General features: G+C 46.3%; 1 protein-coding gene across 2 annotated transcripts in view; it reads left to right on the top strand.

Annotated features, from left to right (window-relative positions):
* The window catches only part of TMEM132C (transmembrane protein 132C), a 168,073-nt gene that overhangs the window by 78,523 nt on the left and 67,240 nt on the right, over positions 1-22,310 (top strand). For both annotated transcript variants that reach the window (XM_063415993.1, XM_063415994.1), the window contains exon 3: positions 18,246-18,392. In XM_063415993.1, coding sequence (XP_063272063.1) covers positions 18,246-18,392 — 147 coding nt within the window. The remainder of the gene's footprint in view (positions 1-18,245; positions 18,393-22,310) is intronic.

Here is a 22,310-nt window from a genome sequence, read left to right as displayed (position 1 = left end):
AAACACCTCAGCCTCTCCAAAGGCTCCCACACTCCACTGATGGCAGCCAGTTTCCATTCAAGCTCTCACATGCAGGCAGAGGGGATGTGAAATGTGCTGTGACTGGGAGAATAGCGTTATAGATCAACGCAGGCAGCTTCCAATTGGGACAAATGGCTGCTTCTGTAGTGCAAGATCAGGCTTTGGGGTTTCATTTTTAAGTATCAGGATGATATAGCAATCAGGTGGGGGGAAATCCTCCTCCCACTGCCTTCTCATTTTGAGTTTCAGACCCTTTCCCCCACTTTTATAGCAGCACTCTATCATATTTACAACATCTAGCATTTCAAGGTTAGATGGCCAAGTGTTGAGTCAAGAAAAAATTGCCTTCCCAGGGATACTCGAATATTTCAGTTCATGTCTGGGAGACAGCACTGATGGTTGATTTCATTTCAGAAATGGACACCACAATGATTCATCCAGGGAGTCAAAGAGCTGATCTCAACCTCAGCACTCACTTTTCAAACACAGTCCATGATCAGACACTTGGACGCAGGCAAGGAATTTATTTATCCACAATGCTGCTTCTGGAAGTTTTCAAGTTATTTAAACCAGCATGTTTCAAATACAAATGTAGCTGTGTTCTGGATGTGTCAGGGGGCTGAGAGTCCCCATCAGGATTTCCTGGGTTTTCCTGACTCTTTCCTGCACTGCTGTCTTCATACTCACTGTAGGAATTAAAGCAAAAATCTGGGAGAGGAAAGAAAGCGTGGCTGTTGCTGGACAGTTCAGAAAGTTCTTTTCCTGTACAACAGTGGCTGTGGTGAAAGCAGGGCACCCCTGGGCTTGTGTGGCCTGGAGGAAAGATGGAAGAGGAAGGTTGTAGAATTTCTGTCCTTGAAGGATCTCAAAAGCCAGCAGCCCTGAGCAGCCTGCCTGAGTTCCGTGGTGGCCCTGCTGTGAGGAGGGGGCAGGATGAGGGTCCCTGACCTTGTGTTGCTCTGTGCTGCTGGGGAAAGAATGGGAATTAATTAGAAGAAGGACCTGGAGAAGGTTGAAGGGGAATGTGAGTCTGGATGTACAAAATCAATTAGAGAGCATAAAGCTAACTGGAATAAAATATGGATCACTTAAGGACCATCTATCTTAATGCATCATCTTTTCTTTCGCCAATTAATGCAGAAAGTAGATCAGCAAGTTAAGCCAGACCAGGAATGACCAGGGACTTTGTAAATAATTCTGACCCTTTCCTGCTTTCCATCTGTGATACAATGGCTGCTGGCTGCCACGTTTCCATCCTTTCTTTTAATCTCTGTCACTTCTTGTCAATAGGATTTAAAGTACCCATAAAGATTTAATGACCTCAGCGTCTTCTCCCTGGCATTCTGTGTGTCTAACTTTAAGTAGTTCTGTCTAAAACCCAACGTTTCCAGCACATAAAAATCTCCCTTTGCAGCAGGAGAATGAAAGGCTTTTGTCTCCCTGCAAAGCCCTGGCTCTTCTGCAGGGAGGGATTCTCTGATTCCCATCCTCTGTGGCTTGGCCAAAGAGCAGGATTGGCGTTTCTGCCACCCTTGGTGGCTCAAGCTGCAGTTAAACTCTGGAATTTAATTTACAGGTGTGCTCCATTTCTTGGAGTCCTTGATGACAAGCCTGCTTGATTGGAGTTACCTTTGGTTTTAACATTTCCCAGCAGTGACTTCAGGAAATTCAAAGGAGGCACAAACAAACGTGACAATTCCATTATTGTGGGTGAACATGCTGGAAAAGACCCCCCTTGCATGTTCTATGCCTGCAGGATTACTGTTCCTTCCCAGGGAGGGATATTTTACCCCACAGTATTTACTACTGCTTTTTCAATATAAATAGTTGTTGTGTTGGTTTCTGCTAATGTTGATATATTCTCATTTGGGAACAAGACATTTATCAAATAAAGGCATAGACACCTGGCCTGATTCTGTTGTGATTAAAGCAAAAATTAGGCTAAATGATGTATTTTTAATAACAGAGCAAAATTTGGAAGCCATTCAATAGCCTAAGAAATTATTCAGGAGAAAATTAATACTTTCAAGGGAAAAATATCTTAAATTCAAATCTCCAGAAGCTAGGAAATATTTTATATATATATAACCTATAAAATAGACCTATAAAACTGCTTTTCAGGTGTCAGTACATTTTCCAAGAATATAGCAGAATTCAGAATGGGCTGGACTCTGCAAAAAATTATTATTTCCTTATTTTTATTAAGCATCATTATAGTAACCTCTGATTAAAATTTGAATATATTCTTTTAAGCTTTAACAGCACACCTGTCGTTCACAGTGCTTGGCTCCAGCCACCAGAGTGCCTTCCCTCACTTGTGTGATCAAAGAGGAGCGTTCTTGGACTATAAAGGTGCCAAACCTCTCTTGCATAAAGCTCTGAAATGTCATTGATGGAGCCAGTTGGTGCCTCCTTGCACTCAAAGCTGGCATTGTGGCACCGGCAGATTTTCCTTTTTGGTGTTTAACTATCCAGTTTTAAAGGGATTGAACGGTTTTTCAGTTTGAAAATGCTTTGTGCAAAAATAAATAGCATAACATCTCATTAGCAAGAATGGTTTCCCTTTACATTTCCAGTGGAAGGTCAGCAAGCACACGCTCATCCCTGGCCTGTTTTCCTGCAAAGCTGTGCTGAACTGTGCTTTAAATTACCCCGTCTTAAAAACGCTGTTCCTTTTTTATCAGTCCAAAAACCTTTACAAGCCTCCTAAGAGTCCTTGAAGCAGTTACCTTTGAACAATTACGCCGGATTGTTATAAATTTCCCATACTGTTTTTATTGCCTCTCTGAAGCGATCTGGGATTTTATATCCCTCCTTTTTCATAGGGCCTGGTTCTCCTGACAGATGCTTGCTTACATCTCCCAGGAACCCTAATGAGAGCCAGGCATATGTCTGCTTTCCAGCCTGGACCTTCTTATGCTCATTTTGCATTTCTTCTTTCTCCTCCTCAAACCTGCCCTGAAGTTCGAGACGAGAACTGGGGCGGTTCCATCCCGAGCTGTGCCTTCCCTTCTGTGGCCCTGCTCTGAGGGCTCATCTTCAGTGAACTGCACATTAATGACACCAGTCTGCACTTACATTTCAATTCCTGGGTGTTCCTGAACGTTTTAAAAACGTGAAATAATGACAATAACCTGGATTGCACTCAGGGATTAGTGGTAGAATTCGTCTCTGGAGGTCAGCAGTGGAAAGCTGCTGTTCTTACAGGAGCTGTTCATGTGCACCGTGGGCCTTTGGCTGCTCACAGGTGAGGACACAGGAGACAGGGGCTGCCCCTGCACCTCTCACACAGGAGACAGGGGCTGCCCCTGCACCTCCCCTGCACACCTGGGCAGGTGAGGCAAAGCAGTTTTATCTCTGGGTGTGCTGCAGCACCAATCTTCTGGGCTTGTCCCCTTGATGTGCAGCTAGAAATTTCCCCTGCCGCCGGTTTCTCTGGTGTTTTGATTGTTTCTGGAGCCTCTGGGCACGTAAGAACACAAACCCCTCTGTGTGCGAGGTGGAAAAGCTGCAGGGCTGCAGGTGATGCACGGGAGGAGAGCAGTGGCTGCGCTGGCAGCCGTGCTGGAGCCCACTGGACACGTGGGTGTCCCTTGGGACCCGGCTCTGTGGTTTAATCCCGCTTTATCTCTCTTCTGAGTGCTTCTGATATTACAGGAGTTGCAAGAAATCTAATTAGCTAATGCTCCCGTACGGTGTTCAGATCCTCAGATGAAAGCCTGCCTCCAGGCCCGCGGGAGGTGCCAGGAAGGAGTTTGTGAACTTCTGTGATGCGGGGTGTGTGAGATTGAGGTGCTTGGGATGATGGGCTGACTTCTAGTTTTCATTCTTATGTGTTTGCTTATTAAAAGGAGTAAATAGCTGCTAATTAATGTGGGCTGTTCATTCTGCTGTCTTACAAACCTTTTCCTGGGTTGTAGAGAATGTCAAGAACTGCTTCTAAGTCAGACCTATTAAAGAATAGCGTGTACTAAGCCATTCAAGACTGGCTTTGAATATCAACTCAAAAACATCATGCTCAAAAATCCCTTTTAATAAAGAAAAGGTAGGTAAAAAACATTGCTTATTTTTCACTTCTGTGCATCTGAGTTCAAATCCTGTCTCAGCACTAAAATAAACAATATTTTACTGCTCAGCACTGGGAAGGTTGTTCATTCTCTGGTTGGAACTGTCTTCTCCAAAGCCTTGACACAGCCCTGTTGAGAAACTTGCCTGCTTGGCTGCAGTCACTCCCATTAATGCAAAACAAAAAAAAATCATTAAGGAATTGGATGGAAAATGCAAAGCTTCTGTGCTTCTTAAATCCCCTAATCCTATTTTGAAGACTTAAATGGTGAATAGGCTTCAGCCTGGGGGTGTGCAAGGGGGTGAATTCCACTGTAGGTGAGTTAAAGTCACGTCAGGAACAAAGCAAGGCTGGGTCTATTCTGCTGCAGATCTGAACCACTCACTGAGCTCCTCCCACCCTGGAATGGACAGGGAAACGCCTGATTTCTAAAGCTTTTCTGGAAATGCTGCATCATCCAAAGATATTCACAAAATATTTGATGTTGGCACACTAAAAATGTTCATATGAAAGGTGCCACAGGTGTCATGGAGGACTGACAGCTTCGTAAATTGAACAACTTGCAGAATAGAGTGAAAATTACCGTGTCAGTGTCAGTTGTAACCAAAAACAACAGGTGAATATTCTGGACAGATAAAGCTATCAGGAAGCTCAGCTCTCACTGTTTGTTTGTGTCTGGGATTGGGAAGTGCCTCAGCCCTGGAATTCTTTATCTGCTTACATGGCTGGGAGTGTGATGAAGGCAAACTTTCAGTTTGATCAATAATATCTCACACACGCATTTCATGGCTGAACTGGTGCTGCTGAAGCTCTGCCATTTACTTGTTCTGTGATCTTTGCTTGGGGGTCCAATAACTGGAGCTCCTTCCTGCTGGCAGTGCAGAGACTCCCGGGTCAGATGCACAGAGCAGTCCCTTGGTAACACTGGATTTCCTGGTGTGCCCACAGCAGAGAGAGAAATCAGGTGTAATGAACAGTGTCAGCACGGCTTGGATCATGAACAGCAACGCTTTTCCTGCCTGCCAGGGCTCCACCTTTGATAATCATCTAGAAATAGTGTTCATGTGAATCCTATTTGAATTGGAACCTTAGGAAAGTCAGCATCAGCACCAGGAATTGCCTGTACTCCAACCCCTCTCCTTTTTATTTATATGCATTTGATTTATCAAGCACCTTCAGGTACGACAGGAATGCTGAAATGCACAAATGCCTCTTAAAACACCCTCCAGCTCTGCTTGCATTGCTTCTTCCTGCTGAATGGAAAAAATGAGGTGTCTGTGGAGGATTTCTACGTGCTGTGTGCTCCTGATTTCCCCTTGTTCCACGCTATTTACACAGTCACAAAGCATTTGATGAGGAGGTGTCAATCTTAGGCCAGGCTAATGGACATTCCATTACTTTATCTGTGCAGACATTGTTGGAAACTCGAGGTGTAAAATCTGATTCATTACCCAGATCCTGGAAGGGAACAGGACATTAATTGTACCTTGGCTTGTTAAATTTTGTCACTCGTTGCATTCTCCAGTTATTTAATTATATTTCTGCTTCTCATTTGGGGAATGTGCAAGGGTCCGTTCAGACCGTGATATGCACCTGTGGAGTCTGGAGCTGATGCAAAACAGCTTTTGCTGTCAAAACACTCACAGGTTACAATTTTTTCATTCTTTGCAGCTCATGTGTTTTCTGATTCAAAAAGTTCTGCAGAAGGTGCCCCATTTCCCACATACACAAATGGCATAAACACAAGCTCCTCGTGGGAATCAGCAAATAGGTTCCATGTTGGCTGTTTCTTGAGGAATCTGATACTACCAGTGGAAAAGGGGGAGGATATGACTTTTCTATATTTTATCACAGCCAATAGGAAAAAAAAAGGCAAAAAATGGTTACAGGAGAGCTAATTTAAGAGACAGTGATGTGTCCCGCAGTTCTCAGGGGTTTGATGTTGTATCAGGCTCTTTGTTAGGAAACATTCCTGTTCCAGAGCATCTCTGACACTCCCAGTTGTCTCCCTGTGCCTGGGTTTTCAATCAGCCCCTCTCTCTAGGTGTGAAACAGCAAACCAGAGGGTTCTTTCCTTTGGAGCTGTTGACACGTGAGTCTGAAATCCAAACAGCCCCCATGGAAATGAAGCTGTTCGTTTGGGCAGGATTTTAACCAGGCAGACCCACTGCAGGAGTGTTTCTGAAGAGGAGAAACCCTCTTGCACGTCGGGACCTTTTACTGGAGTTACTTTTTCCCAGGTTATTCAGGTTTAGACTTAGCTTGATGCTGGGACGAGCGTGAAAGGAAACACGGATTTTTACTGAGCATAAGTCAAGTGCATTTCTTGTCCAGGAGCTGGCATCAAAGAGTTCCGATGTGAAGATAATCTCAGTGCCTGAGGCTGCGCTGTGGTTTGTACTCGGAGTGCTCCTGTGCCCTAAAGCCTGACTAACAGCGCTGAGAGGCTGAGACAGCCCCGCGGCAGGGAGGGACCGCCGGAGAGCACGGAAATTCCGAAATTCAGACAGAACTGCCTGAAGCACCGGGGAATTGAGAGCGGAGCTTCAAAGGCTCCGCAGGTACCGGGTTTAAATCCATGCACACTCTGTAAAATGTGTGTTTTAGGCTGGGCTCTGCCCCTCTGTCTGCGCAGAGGTGTCAGCCTGGCACCCCTCACTCAGTTACCCTGCCCGCAAACAAGCCCAGTGCAAGTTGTGGAATTTTAAATCAGCACCTGCCTTGCTTTTTAACATCGGTGTTCCTCTAAACACTCACAATTTCCTCGAATTTCCTCTAAACACTCACAAATTTCTCAAATAAATGGGAATTTCAGTCTCATTTATTCTTTTAATAGGAGCATCCTCTGCTACAGCTGAGGGATGGCAGGAGGACTGTGACCGCACGTTATAAAATGGTGTTTTGAGCCTTCATATTCACAGAGGAAATTTCCCCAAGAATTTGAAAGATAAACTCAAAAGAGGAGAACTCGAGGAGTTCTTTTTTATTTCCTTCAATCCCATGAGATTAGGGATCCCAGATCACTGTGTTTTGAACTGTTGAAATTAGCAATTTTATTTTTAAAAAAAGTCTGGTTTTTTGGGTGCATCTATTTTAGACCACCCCCTGTGAAACACTTCACAAGAACATGTGCACTCATGCCACGATTTCAATTTTACTAGAAAAATAGCAATACCAGAAGAAAGTCTCTTGCCTAAGGCATATTCCATATGTTACTGCTCAGTGCTTTATTTTTCAGGCCTGCAAGAGACAAATGCACTTATTCCATTAATAAAGCCAGTGACTTAAAGTGCAGCCCTACCCTGGAAAAAAAAAAAAAAAGAGAGAAATGCGAGGTTCTAAGTTGGTTTTCCATCAATAGCTGGTACATTGAATTTGTTCAGATTACAGATGAAAAGGTGGTGTTATTTTTCAGCTGTGAGCCCCTGGGCCTCAGCCGTGGCTGTGGGAGCCCTTTCACTGCCGTATGGAAATCACAATTTCCACAGACCAGCATCCCCTGCCTCTGCAAGGTGACTCCAGGTTTGCAGGAGGTTCCTGTTATTTACTGCAGCTCTGAGCCTCTTTTTGCATGTATATAGAGGGCAAATCCTCATAATTGAAATACACTCGAGTGCTCAGCCAGGGAATACAAACACAATCCCTGCTTCGCTTCCCTCCTTCGGCTCCACTCGCAGAAGTTTCAATACAAACACAGAAAGGCAATTTCGCTCCTCTAAACCCCTCTCTGATGCAGTAATGGTTTCATAACCCCGCGGTTCCCAGCTCTCTTCCCAGCCTTATCACTGGGCAGTAAATCTGCCCTCTCCTCTGAGTTGGGATGGATTTATTGCCTCTGACCCCCCCGCTGCCCTCGGCTCTGCTGGCGCTCCTGATTCTCACCAGGAGCTTTGGGCATGTCAGGAGCCACAAGAGGATCTGACACCCACTGGGAGAGGTGGGTTCATTCCGGGGCCTTCAGCTGTGTGAGCAGCAGAGGTGGAAATAAAACATAAAAAATATAACAAATAGGTCACTGCTCCTCCCAACGCCGCCCTTGCAAACAGCCTGGGAGATTCCAGCGAGGAGGGCTCTGCTGAAAGGCCCAAACAAGCAAAGAGCAAAATTTTAAACACATTCCAAAGTGTTAAAGGGTTGTTAGGGGCTAATGTGCAAAGTTCCCGTTTTGAGGAGGGAAGAAGGAGTAAAAGCACACGGTAGGGGTGGTGCTTGTTTTCTGCATCACTTGCAGTAAAGTCTTTTTTTAAAATTGCAGCTCTAATGGGATTAGAAGGGCAAAGGTTCTTAAAAATTAGTAAAATTGGATTGGGAGAGCGGGCTGGTTGTGAAAGACTAAATTAGATGACCACTGAAAGCAGCTTCAGTAGCTGGATTTGGGCTGGCTGCTGGAGGCAGTCCTTCAGGCCAGCCCTGGGTCTCAGGTACCTCTGATCAGAGCTGGGGCCAGTGTCTGAAATTGTCACACCCAACTGAAGTTCCTGATCCAGTGCTCACTTTGAGGGACTTTTTCAGATAAATTCCACTGCTACTTTTCCATAACAGCAATTACACGTTTTGTTATTTTTTATATGCTGAAGGGGTGGCCTTATAATTTCCTAATGAGGTGTAAAATGTCCTTGTAGCCTATGACATAAGATGAAGTCACGGATGATGCTGGGACACTGCTGTGGGTGGCTCAGGATGACACCATGGTGATGTGGGCTCCTTGCACGGCTGGCACACACTCTGCATATTAACTCATGGCAGCTCTGCTCCATGCACTGCAGCTCTGCTGTTGGTATTTATTCAATTTAGTGCTTCTTTATGTTGAAAATCAGCGCTGACTCTCCCTGTCAATGACAGCAACAACAGTCTCTGGGACTGGCATAAATTTTCAGTTCCATGTGCAAATAGATAATACCTGGAGCTTGAGTATTTTGATCCAAACAAAATCAGGGCTCTTCCAGCAATTTCTGATGTGAATTTTCCCCTTTCTTCTCCCTTTAACAAACCCTTCTGGGGTATAAACTCTGTAATAATGCATTGGTGTGACAGCACAGCAGAGCTCCCAGCTTTTCTCTCCAGGCTGCTGTTTCTGCTAACAGTAATGACACGGTGCAAGCTCTGATCTGGTTTGGGTTGCCTTATCACCTCCGTGTGAGATAAAAGCGTGCCCACACTGACATGGCTGTGTGTGCATCACACTCAGCGCTGCCAGCAGCGAGGCAGAGCAGGGGTGCATGTCCCAGTCCCACTGTGTGATGTTTTCTGGCACAGCAGCTCCTGCTGAGAGCTCCCCAGCATCCCCAGCAGGTGAGGGCTGGAGCAGGGGATGCAGAGCTGCTGATCTGTGGGGAGAAGGGGCTGGGGTTTTGAGGCAGCTCGAGGTACTGAGGGCCTGACCTGGTTTTCAAGCACAGCAGACTCAGAGCTGGCTCTGAATTATGTCTGTGTGAAACTGCTGTCGCTGGGAGGAGACTCAGCACCTGATGGCCAGTCTTGCCCCCTTAATGTCAGTAACATGAGCTGTGTCAGCCCTAAAGGACACGAGATTGAGAACATCAGTGTCTTGCTTGAGGGAAACGTGTGAGGAATTCTGTAGAAGGATCTGTGAGACTCAGTAATTTGTCTCTCCTCCTCCTCACACTCCTGTACTCTGAGTGTGAAAGTGTCTGCTGCTCACAGGAAAAATAAATGTATAATTGCACCATCAGCTGATGAAATCAAAGTGAAATTGCTGGCAGCCTTCTTCCTGCCCTCCCTGTGTTTTTCTAGCATTAACATTCCAGCTTTGTCACCTTTGATCAGGGGAAGATAAATCCTTCCTTTTGTAAGGAGCAGAAACACTTTCCCTCGGTACATAGAATAATGGCCTCTTCTGTATATTATTCATATTCCTCTCTTTGTACTTGTCATTTCTCTATATCCTTGGTCGTTGTATACCCCATAACTCTTGGTCATTTTATCTAAGACCTTTCAAATAAGGAAGGGGATGCCTTAGGAGGCAGGGAGAGCTTTGCTGAGGCCTTGGATGGGCTGGCACATCCAACGTGCAGGTCCTGCCAGGCAGCCCTGTCAGCTCCCTGCTGGATGGGGACTGGTGCTGAGCATCCCTCAGAGCCCCAGCGAGGGGAGCCTGCAAAGCAGGTGTGTGTCACCTGCAAAGCAGGTGTGTCACCTGCAAACCAGGTGTGTGTCACCTGCAAACCAGGTGTGTCACCTGCAAACCAGGTGTGTGTCACCTGCAAACCTGGTGTGTGTCACACACACAAATGGAGCTTGTCTTGGCCCAAAGCAGAGTGTGCAGCAGCCTGGCCAGCCCTGAACACCTCAGAGGGAGCATGTACAATCCTATGTATAATCCTATATATACCTATGCACAGACCTCTATCTAATCCTAGCCATTAGTGCTCTTTTGGCTGGGTGCCTGCTGTTTGAGCCATTCTGCTGCACTCTGCCATTGCCAGCCTTGTCTCCACAGCCTGAGCTCCTGTCTGCTGAGCTGCCCTCGGCTCCAGGCAGGAATGGCACCGGGTTGGAGGAGCTCAGGGGCAGGGCAGCAGGCTCAGGAGGTTGTGCAGCAGCACCTGCAGTGGGGCTGCAGGGGATGCTCCCTGTGCTCCCCTGTCCATGCACATTGTTGTTCTGGCAGCCTTTCCCTGGGAATGTTCTCCCAGTGTTGGGAGAAGCTGTTCTCACTTTGGGAGAGCCAATGCTTGTCTGCTGCTGGAGCCCGTGCAGCCCTGAATCAGGTGCTTGTGTGGGGCCCTGTCATTTGCTGTTTAGCTCCAGTGAGCTTCTGCCGCATCAAGCTGAAGCAAAATGATTTTCATCCCTGCAGTTAGTTGCTGGCTGGAGTGGGATGAATTGAAATGACTTTTTGGGGAGAGTCATCGAGGGGGAAAAAAGAGATTCCCCAGGAGATGATAAAGGGAATGTGACTTATGCTGATCCGGAATCCACACAAGGAGGAAGCCATGAGCACAATGAGAGTTCCAAATGTATTGATCTGTTTTATCTTGTAGGTGTTTCCTGTTGGTTTAGGTATATCACGACCTTAATATCTGCATCCAGGAACAAGCTGTCGCCTCTGGCTTTCACTGACAGCTGCTTTTCTTTTGATACATCCCAGACTCTTCCTGCTGATTCCTGCAATATGTCAAAGGAGCTCAGCAGTTTGTTGCCCTCTCAAGACTTCACTCTGTTCATTGTGCCTTCAAGAATCCTCCATTCTCTTGAAGTACAAGCACAGCCTCAAAAAAAGAATTTAAGAAAGAGTCCTTCAAACGTGCAGTTGAAGTAGCTGATGATAACCACGGGAGCTGCTGCTCTTGGTTGTGTCCAGCAGGGTTGTCGAGATAATATTGATGATCTAAATGTGCCTGGCAAATCAAACATGTCAAACCTGCTCCAGAAAGCTCGTGGTCTCCAGCGTGCAGAGATCTGCCCTCACTCCTGAGGCAGCCCCATCTCCAGGAGAAGCCTTTCAGCCTTTCCCAAAGGGCAAAACTGAGTGAAAGGCTCCTCTCTTTCTCTCTGCTTTAAGGACATTTGCCCCTTCCTCTTTGCAGCAGCTGATCTCAGCAAAATTATTTCCCTGAGGGAAGAAGGAAACACAACCCTCGTAGCTCCATGGCTGATGGCAAAACTGTATTCACAGCAGCTGCTGAAGGGGGAGTGAGGATGGGATTAAAAACACAAAGGGACTGCATGGGAAGATTACTTCAGAAAGTCACTTGGGGTCTAAGTAATAATCCTAATAACCACTGCAAAGAGTAAGAATTTTCCTCAGCACTGCTATTGCTCTGCCAGCTGGGGCAATGTCACAAATATGCAGCTTAGAGATTTTTTTGGTAATAATAGAAACTGGATGTAGTAGGGAAATATAATCTCAAAGCATTTGCTTATCTAAAAAGTGTCTCTGGTCCTATAAAATAGATCCATGAGCTTGTGTTTAGCATGTGCATCTGAATCTGTGCTCTGGATTCACCCTGGTAGGGTTTTTATTTACACAACCCCCGTCTCTGTCTCTTCTGCCTCTCAGCAGGTATGTGTTGGTGTGAGAAAGATTATTGCAGCTCCCTTTGTGACAGCAAAGCAGCCAGCCTGGTCTGCAGTGTCTCCCCATGTGATGAATTCATAAATGAGTGCTCACCCAGAAAGTGATCCCACAGCAAAGACTTTGCAGGGATTTTACCTGGGTGTGATAATGCATCAGCTTCTTTCATTCCCTGCAGAGTCCCTGAGATGGATCTGTCACTCGTACCCATTAGTTTGTTTGAGCTTCAAATTAGAAAAGAGCTTTGCTGCTCATTCACCCTTTGAGGAAATGGAGAACTGCAAACTCAGACTGTCTCCATGTCAGCTCAGGTCAAGCATCTCAAGTGCTTGGGATGAGGAGAACAGAGGCTTTAAAGCGCTGCTGCAAACTTTGGTCTTCTCTGTAATTCCCTTGCATTTCTTGTGAACCCAGATTTTTTGCTGAGTCCATGAGTAAAAGGTAAAGGGCAGTGAGAAGTGGGCTAAACATACTGTCCCCTGCCTTGTCCCCTGTCTCAAATTACCTGTGATAACAGAATCAGCAGACCTGCTGGGTGACATGTACACTTCACAGAAAGCACCTCTTTTTGCCTTTTTAAAAACTCAGTTCTGGGATACCTGACTCCTCAGGAGGACTGGTAGTGTTATCAAAGAGTTAACCACAGACATCAGCCCAAACCAAAGGACTGTCCCTGGAACATCCCAAAATATATTGGATTTCTTGTTTGGAAAAAAAGTCTAAAATACAGCTGGCAGCATCCACCTCGTGCCTTGCAGCTGAGCTCTTCAAAGCTTCCTAAGGGATATGAAGCACCTATTGCTATTGAAAGGGAAGACAGCTGATTTTCCAAGGGTCTCAGGGAATTTCAGTTATGTAAGAAACACTACAGAAGATCAGCCCTTGAGCTATTTTAGATCCCAGGACTCCTCAGTAGCACTGGGGAGAATTTGTATAATTTTGCCGGACATGAAAGTCACCAAAACAGGCAGTTTTGGGGAAGCTGAATTTAGTCCAATTTGCCAGATGGAGGAGGTTTCAGAAATACCAAAATCTGCCTCAGCTGCTCCCTGTATTCAAGAAGCTTAAGCATTCTGGTTTGGAGATTCTTAAAGGATGTTATGACTGCATTTTCAAAGTGAAATATTTCCATTTGTTTTGTTTTGACATGTTATTTTTTTCCAGAGTCATCTCCAATAGACCAACACTGTGGTCTATTGGAAGTGAAAAGGAAAATTGTAAGGAGCGAAGAGCAAGAACTGTGTACCTAGAGTTTAGCTGTTTTGACATTTTAAAGGCTGCTTTCTCTTTTTCTACAAAAGTGCTTTCCTGAAGGCTTTTTCTGGATACACCATGAGAGAGAAAAGCCTGAAGGAGAGAGGATGCTCTGAGCAGCAAGGTCTTTGCTTTTATTAATGCTTCTTGCATGGATGGCCCTTTGGAGTAGCTTCTGAGTTGGGCACCAGAGCTGAAATGCAGTGATTTATTACCTGATCCGTTTAGTATCTAAATTCTGCAGTTGAGAGAGGGCTCTCTTTTCCTGCTTACATGGGCTTGTGGCTTGTAAATGAAAATTTCTGTAGGAAGGAGGTGGCCACAGAGAGCACTGGTGGCCATCTGCTTGCTGGAGGGGCTGGATCAGACAGGGATCCTGCCTGGAGCCCAGCAGGAAGCTGGGGCTGACCCTGATCCCCACATTCCCTGAGCTGAGCCACAGCTGCTCCATCACACCCACTCTGTCCGTGTGTTTTGCGAATTAAAGGATCCTGTTTGAAAGGCTGACACAGCCAACCAGGTCATCTTCTGTTCCACTCCAGGCTTCTCAGCTTTTAATGAGCAATGTTTTGCAGGCAGATGTTTGTGCTGCTCCTTCGGAGCTGCAGTGAGATCTAGCAACTCATTTCGTACAGAAAGATGAAAGGAAAAATATTTACTTCATAAAACAAATCTTGCTTAATTGCTGTGGTCAGTCTCTTGCCTGGTTTTATGGGTTCCTGCAGCTGGCTTTAATCTCCTGATTTACTCTGCGAACAAAGGAGGAGAGGAGTAAATCATGGCAGGAAGAAGCTGAAATGTTTCTGGCAGAACTCACGAAGTTTTGAGACTTTCTGTAACAGTCCTGCAACAAGGCACCAGGAGAGCTTCCCTGGCTTTCGGGAGAGTCACTAAAGGAATTTCTCACAACGTGACCTCTACAGCCGGAAAAGTCCAGGGCTTCTCAGGGAGGGTTAGCAAAGAGCACCGAGAACCGCCGAGGCTCCGGAGAAGAGTGACCAAAAGGGGTCAGCATTTGTTCAGCTGAAGCTCCAGCCTCAAGTGAAGCAGCAAGGAGCCGAGGGTTTGCCGCGGAGCAGGAGCATCCTCCGGGAGCTGCCCGCGCCCGGAGGGAGCAGGCACAGCCCGAGCTGCCCGGGATTGGTGTCTGGGATCCTGGCTGGGCCAGCAGAGGGGAGGGGCTGCTCAGGGCTGCACTCCCTGCCCTGCAGCCAGGCTGCTCCGGGGAGCTTTGTGAAGTCTCTGAGATGCTGCTGGCCCTGCAGCCCACGAGGGAACAGCGTGGCATTTATCCCGGGATGCAGGGCTGGGAATGACCACGGAAAACAAACAGCCTGACAGGAAACAGGAGGCTTAGAGTCAGGACAGCAATTCCAGACATTGTGGAGCTCACTGGTTACAGGAATTTAGTGCCGATTCCCCTGTGTTGGATTTAATCCCCAATAACGGGACGGAGTGACTGAGAGGCATTCCATGAGTTTTTTATTTCATTGTCAGTCTCAGTGAAGGCAGAGACATAAGAGATGGTAAAACTCACTCCATCACAACAGAAGCCAAAGTTCTCTTTGTTCCAAGTTGAAAATGAAGTATTTGCTTGGAAGCTGCACATTTGCTGTGTGATTGTATGAGTAAATAAATGCTTTTACTTGGTCTCGACACAAATGCAGTAATGATCCCTAGGTGAGCTGCTGGAGACTCTCTGTAACATCTTTGAGATGCTGCTTGCTCTGCCTGCCAGCACAATCTTTTAATTCTCCATTTGGGAGATTTAAAGGGAGACAGTTATTTTGAGACAAAGCTGAGGCAGAGATTTCCTGTGCTGTGAATTGATAACCTCAGATGCTGAAGCAGGAGAATCTCCCCGTGTTGTGGCTGCCGTGTGTTCGGAGAGCCTGGAGCCCGTTCAGAGTCAGGGAGCCTTCACCCGGGGAGGGCTGGAGCTGTTCCGTGCTGCTCTCAGGGATGGGCTGCGCTCCATCTTCCAGCCAAGCTTTGCTTTTGTCAGGGGATCAAAAGCTGTGCTTAACTTCAGCACACAGATGATCACCCTCAAACGAGCTGCTGCCCTTGCGTTTTGTGCAGATTCACTTTGGGGCGATTTCCTGGCGCTCCCAGGAGATTGTTTAGAATAAACCTGGAGGGGAAGATTTTCCTGTGCTTTGGGTGGAAGTCCAAGCTGACAAGTTACGGCTGGTGGATGCTCACAGGTCACGGAGCTGTGCAGAAAAACCCCTGTGAGAGAACAACCATCTCCGTGTGGATAGGCAGAAACGGCAAAGCACTTCCCAGCTGCACTGGGGAACCCCACACCGAGAAAACCGGGACTGCTTGAGCTGTTTGTACTCTCCGTTTATTGTCACCCTCCCTGCCAACCCTAACCAAACACAGTGAATTTATAAATACTGTGAGGTTAGGTGGGTAAATACAGGAGACTGTCGAGTCATTTGGCCTCCAGGTCCTGGGTCTTGGGGTTTATTGAGGTAGTGTAACTCACAAATTTTTATGTATGAAGTTGGCACTATTGATTTAAAAAAATGAATGTTTAATCACAAGCATCCAACAAGGTCAACAAATCTTTGGTAATTAATTAAATAGACTTTTCCTTGCTAGCACTCAAACACCAAGTAAATAAATATTGGAGTGAAAACATTAGTAGCATATGTGTGCAGATTGCATTTGGAAATGTGTGGGGCTCAGTGCTTTCTGACTTAATTCTGATTCATCCATTGACCTTGTTATGTAAAACTCAATGCCCTTTCTAGAGGGAGAGTTGCAAATTGTGCTTCTGCATATTTATTTCGGAAGTTCAATCTTCTGGGTGTTCATACCCTAATTCCAGTCCTAAGTGCAATCACAACATTGATTTTTCTCACTAAACATAACCTACTTTACCCCGGGATGGAATTTTTTTTTAATGGGCTTTATATAATGGCGTATGTGAAAACCACTCAACTTAATGCCCCATCCTGTAGTTAATTAACAAAATGGCATTGTAGCTTGGTCTGGTCCTCTGGCAGTGTATGTGACCACTAACCTTGGCCATCCACAGTCCATCCTAATTAGCAGGAGCCCAGGTATTGACTGTGTCAAGCTCCATGGTGGAAAGAGCAATTTGCAGCTGCTGACAGAGTTGTAATTCTGTTGGAAATCCAAACACGGGAACCTCATTTTGAGTGGTGCTTTGTCACTTCAGAGCCTGTCTCAAGGAACAGCTGAACAAAGTATAAACGATGAGGTTTTACTTCTCTCCAGTTGCTAAATTGCAGTGTCCTAAAATACATCCAGACATCTCCTAAAATACAGATTGCCATAGAAATACTGCTGGATTTACAGCTTCAAGATTGGCAGGAGTGTGTCATAAATACCGAAACATTTATTTATTGTTCATTTATTTGAACTGTAATATACTGGAAAACTTAATGGGACTTAAAGCTTTAATGAGCTTCAGGAATGAATTTGATTCTTCCTTTGCCTTTCTGTTTTTGCTCCTGAGTAATTCAGCTGAAGGCACGAGAGATTCATCAGGCTACTTTTACAAGAGCAGGACAGGATTCTGTAAAGCTCCGTGGTGTTTCATGTTACAAATGAGAGAATTAATCATTTATGCTTTTATACTGAGAAAGAAAAAACCCTTTTCTTTTTCAATACCTTAAATTAATTGTGTTTTGTTGAAAAACTGCAAGAAGACAGGTACTCTCAGTCATTCCTAACGACAGCTTTTGAGTGTTTTATTGGCTGAAGATGCAAAAAGACCCTGTTTTTAAAGAAACTTAGGTGCCAAGTCCTCATAAATGTCAAGAAGATACCAGCATCTTGCTAGATGATGATTTCTGCTCAGTAACTAACCTTTTGTGTTGCATAAATGTTTTAGAAAACTGATTTTGAGTGTAGCCTGTGTGCAGTGGTGAAGCCAGTCCCTGCTGGGGAGGCGGTGGTGACCTGTGATGGAGTCAGGCAGCCCCTTCCTTTCTACTCCCGGGGCTGGGAACTCCTCAGGGGCATCCTCCTCCCCACACACTCCTCATCCTTCTGGCCCTCAGTGTCTTCAGAAGAGAAAGGCTGCACAACTCCTCATCCTCCCCATTCCTGGTGCTTTGTGATAGAGCTGAGCATCAGCAGTTCAACATTCCGCACCCAGACAACACCTTGGCTGGGAATTCTTTGAGCAAATGCTCTTTAATTAGCAAGTGTTCTGTAATTAACCTTCCACGCAGTTGTTGCTGATGTTATTAGCATCACTAGATAAACACAGTTGACTTTTCCACAGGGCATAACAACCGAGGGTGGCAGAAATCTGCATCCTGTAAGAACATCTCTGGGTTGGAAAGGCTTGTCTTAACCAACAGCTGTATTCTCTCCAGGCTGGAGATTTCAAACAGAAATTTCCTTGGGAAAGAGGAAATTGTCAGGCAGAGGAGCAGCAACCTGTCCATGATATCTAGAACATCATCTGGAATAAAAATGGGTTTTTAAAAAGCCTCCAGTGGATCATTCCTCTGTGCCATGATGAGGCACAATTTTGTCTTGGTACAGACAAACATTCCAGAGTCTTCTCTGTTGGGACAAGCTTCTCTTTGGAAAAAAATATTTCCTGAACAGAGAAAGGAACCTTGAGTGCAGATTTTCCTTAGGTTCAGTTTGACTCCCAACTCCAGCCTGCTGCTGGCAGAACACAGAAAGGCTCTGTCCAAAAAATGTGCTGCTGCCATAGGTCTGCATTCATGGGATCACTCTTTATTTACTGCTGGGTTAGAAGTGTACCTAATGCTCACCTTAAATGTGATCTGCTGACATGCCTGAGCTGCACTCAAAGATCCCAGTCCTGAACGAGGCTTGTAAACCTTTCCCAATTGCTGTTTCCACCAGGGCAAAGGTGAAGAAGGGTGTGAACATCCTCGGAGCAAGGACAAGCGACCCCCGGCAGTGGGACGTGAAACAAGAGGTGGGCAACGGAGGGAAGCACTCGACCACCACAGTTATTTGTCAGAGGATAGCCCCGAGTTCAAGGAACAGGTAGGAAACCTCATCTTCTCGGCACATTAAACTCATTTACAGCCATGATCCCATTCAGGGATTGAAGGACTTCAGGCTCATCTTAGCACTGCTCACAGCTATTAAACCTGTGGCCTGGAAATCTGGAGACACTCCCGTTAACTGTGGTACCATCTGCTGATCTATAATGGGTAATAAAATTCATCAGTTCAAACAAAAAAAATTAATAGATCAGACCTGCATTGGGGCTGGGAGGCGGCGTCATTTTGGCAGCAATCTGAATATTCTTAATTTCAGAGGGTTTTACTGAATCTGTAATTTTTTTGGCTTGGTAGTTCTGACCTTGTTTCTCTGAACGTATCACAGCCTCTGTGGCGGGTTCATGGAGCAAGCAGTGAATTCTTCCCCATTGCGCCACTGCACAGGGTAATCCAAACCCCCAGGGTGTAGTACAGAAGAATCCCCTCTGGCAAACCGAGGGTTCTTCCAGAGCTGGAGGTTCTTGGCGTGCTGGGTGTGTGTGAGGCAGAGCCCTGGTGGGGGCACTGGGATGAACTGGGCTCCTCTGCCTGCCTCCCTGCTGGCTGTGATTTAGGACTTGGTCTGGCTGTTCCACAGACACTAAAGCAGGGCTTTCTCCAGAATTAGGGTTGTCTTCCATGGCACACAGTAGAGTTGTGTATTTTCAGTGGAAATTATTTTGCTCTCCCAGGAATCATAATGAATTCTCACAGCACTGCTGTACATTAGTGCACGCAGAGAATTTCCCTCTGTGCAGATCCAAACCGCTTCCCCAGCTCTGTGGATTGTTGTTAGCCACAAACCTGGCTCGTGGAAGAGCATCATGAAACCTTTGGTGGGTGCTGGGCAGGTTATTGCTTTGTGCTACACCTTCAGGCACTGAGAACCTGAGCAGATTTTAATTTCTGTATTCTGTGCCCAAATATTGGACATCTGTAAAGTGTAGAAATTCCTCTTGCCACGAGCAGCTCCTGACAAGCTGATTGTCTGAGCCAATGTATTTCCACTTGGTGACTGATCTCTCCCTGTCTTTGTCTCAACCCTGAGCCTTTAATTCTGCTTTTTATTCCCTGCCCAGCTGGGGAGGGGAGAGATGGAGCTGCTTTAGTGGGCACCTGGCATCCAACCAGGGTCAACCTAGCTCAGGACTGGGAAAGGGAAAGGAAAAATGCATCATTTGAGGCTGCCAGGAAGAAAAACTAAACCACTTTGAAAGGGAGGACATAGCTTCAGAACAGCATGTAGCTCCAAGCAGATTTGCAACTGCAGAACTATAATAGTCAGGTTATCAAACCCCAAATTAAATCTCCTCAATCCAATTTGCATGAAGTCTAATTAACCCATAAAAATATTTTTGGCGCTAATTATGCAAATAAAACTCAATGTTTTAATTAATGCCTCTCTCATTTGTGCATGTAAGTAGTTGCTGTCTTCTGAAAGCATGATGAGCCTTGGTTTGAGTGAAATGTTTTGGTGTGGGGGAGAACTGGGGAAAGCACAGGGTGCAGTGGGCATTCCTGACTTTCTGAGAGTCACTTGGAGCCCTCTGCACAGAGCACAGAAACTGTTCAGCTAATTTGATTTGGTGGGGAGCTGGGAGTCCCTGTTGGGAGTTCCCTGTGCTGCCAGCAGCTCGTGCAGGCTGTTGAGCAGTGTGGGCTGTGGAGGGGATGTGCAGTTCTGACCCAGGTCAGCGTGGCTCTGAGGAGCAGTTCTGCACTGCCTCGTCCTCCCTGCAGCAAACTCAGCCAGCACAGAAATATATGGGTGTTTTCATGTGGTAGAAGGACTTTTCCACTGTGTTTGCCCAGAAATCTCCCTGCTGCACCATGGAGAGCCATTGCACTCTTTCCCCTTCATACCCCAAGAGACAAGTGCCCAGACTCAATAAAAACACTGATTTTTCTTTCCAGCTTTTTCTTCTTGCACAGTTCTTTGTCATTAGTGTATGGATATAATTACATTGTAAGCACTTTGAAAGAAGCAGTTTGAGTCTGACTGCAGCAGCACCTAATACACCTTTCACATTATTTAAATAATAGAACACAAGAGATATTTTAGATACAGCACATCAGTAATTGTTTACCATTACCTTTTTGAGAATTTAAGTGGGTCATGCTTCTTTACTTTTATAAGAAATACTTTGTGGTGCTAAAGCCAGGAGCCAGATCTTAGCTTAAAATGATTCAAAAAGGCTTTGCAACTCTGGCAAGTAACTGCCAACAGCTTGAAATCAGCAATGTTTGTGTGCCTCATAATGCAATTTCTGCTGAGATTCAAGTAGCTATTGGTGGGGGTAACAACAGTGTTGATTAGTGAAAACAAGGCTTAGACAACTGCTTGGTTGCTTGTTTTCCTTTGTTGTTTCTGCTTCTGGAGGTTTGATGTGTGTGCTTGGGGCAGACAAAAGGATATTTGTGGTCACTGCTGGAACCAGTTCCATCTCTCAGCACTGCCCGTGTTTGGTTCCAGCCCGAGGCTGGTGTGGTTGGTTTCTGAGGTGCTGCACTCACCTGGGAGCAGCCCCCGTGGAAGGGCTGCTGTTTGCTGGTGCTTTATTCTGGATTGCCACGCAGGGCAGGAGAGCTGTTCCAAGGCACAGCCAGGGGTATTTGTGCTGTTTGTTTGTTTAATACAGCAAAATTCAGTGTGGCAGACCTCCACCTGCTGCCTTGCTGTCAGCTGTGGGGATGGGGAAGGCAGGTGAGGGGTAGAGCAAGGAGGGCACGGGGAATTTCTCAGGCTGGCTTCTCTGCCGAAGCCAAAGCACCAGAGCATCCTAAAACCGAGGGTCAGGACTCAGAGCTGAGCCTGGCTAGGCCTGGCTCCTCTTGCTCTGCAAACTTGGGGTGTCCTGGGACGAGCCGCCCTCCGCCTGCCCTGGGGTGACATTTCTGACGTTTCTGCCCCTGGCTGTGGCCCTTGCCCTGCGGGGAATGGAATCCCACAGCTCCATTTGTGCAGCCCCAGCTGCGGATTCCTGCCAGCCGGGCACTGAGCTGAGTGTGGGAGAACAGAGAGGTCCAGAGGAGCTGACAGAATGGAAAACTGCTGTGATGTAGCACTTCATCCTCTTGGCCTTGAACCTTTGGAGAGGCCCATGGGCTTACGGCTCTGCAGCCATCTGTCTGATAAAGAGGCGGGCTGGGGAAGAGCTTCCAGATGTTGTGGGGATGTTCCAGGCCGTGCCACAGTCACTTATCCCCTCTCCTGCGCACGTTCTGCCGGACTGGGGTTGTTGTGGCTGTGTTTTAGCACTGTCTGGCAATCACAGCAATGATGTTAGCAGGCTGTGGGCTTTTTATATCATCAGCACGTGGGGGAAAGCAGCAAAGCCGCTGCGATTCTGTGCAGATCCCTGCTCTGTCTGGTAGCACCATATGCTGCCAAGGGATGTCAGTGAAATAAATTCCCTTGTGATTGAAAAACAAAAGTAAAGTGTGTATGTACAACATGAGTCAGGCTTGAAAAATGGTGAGCCATGTGGAGTGTGTCTGCCTGTAGCAGAACACAGTCAGTCTGTGCCCGGGATGTGAACAGACAAGAGTAGTCACACATTATGAGCAGGGAAGGTGTTATTAATTATTTCAGAATCTGGGTCATCCTGCCCTGGCAGTTTTGGGTCACGGTGGTTTGCAGAGCTCAGCAGAGTGGCAGTGGTGACCTCAAAACCTTGCAGCCAGAGCAGAGATGACGATTCACAAGGATTCAGAGGTTTAGTGCTTGTGGGTCAGGAGTTTTTCATGCCAGTTGTTTGTCCTTTTGGCTGAGAACTGAGGCAGGAGCCCAGCTGAGATGGCACATGCCACTGCTGTAGCTGCTTGAGAAGTTGTACAGGAGGTCACAGCTGTGTCTGCAGGGACTGAGCTGTACAAACTGTGGAGATACTTTGGGAGGAAGACACCAACAATGGGTGTC

This window comes from Prinia subflava, chromosome 19, assembly GCF_021018805.1.
Source record: "Prinia subflava isolate CZ2003 ecotype Zambia chromosome 19, Cam_Psub_1.2, whole genome shotgun sequence".
Classification (NCBI taxonomy): Eukaryota; Metazoa; Chordata; class Aves; order Passeriformes; family Cisticolidae; genus Prinia; species Prinia subflava.
Note: the sequence above shows the minus strand (reverse complement) of the source record. Positions and strands in the feature narration are given on the sequence as shown.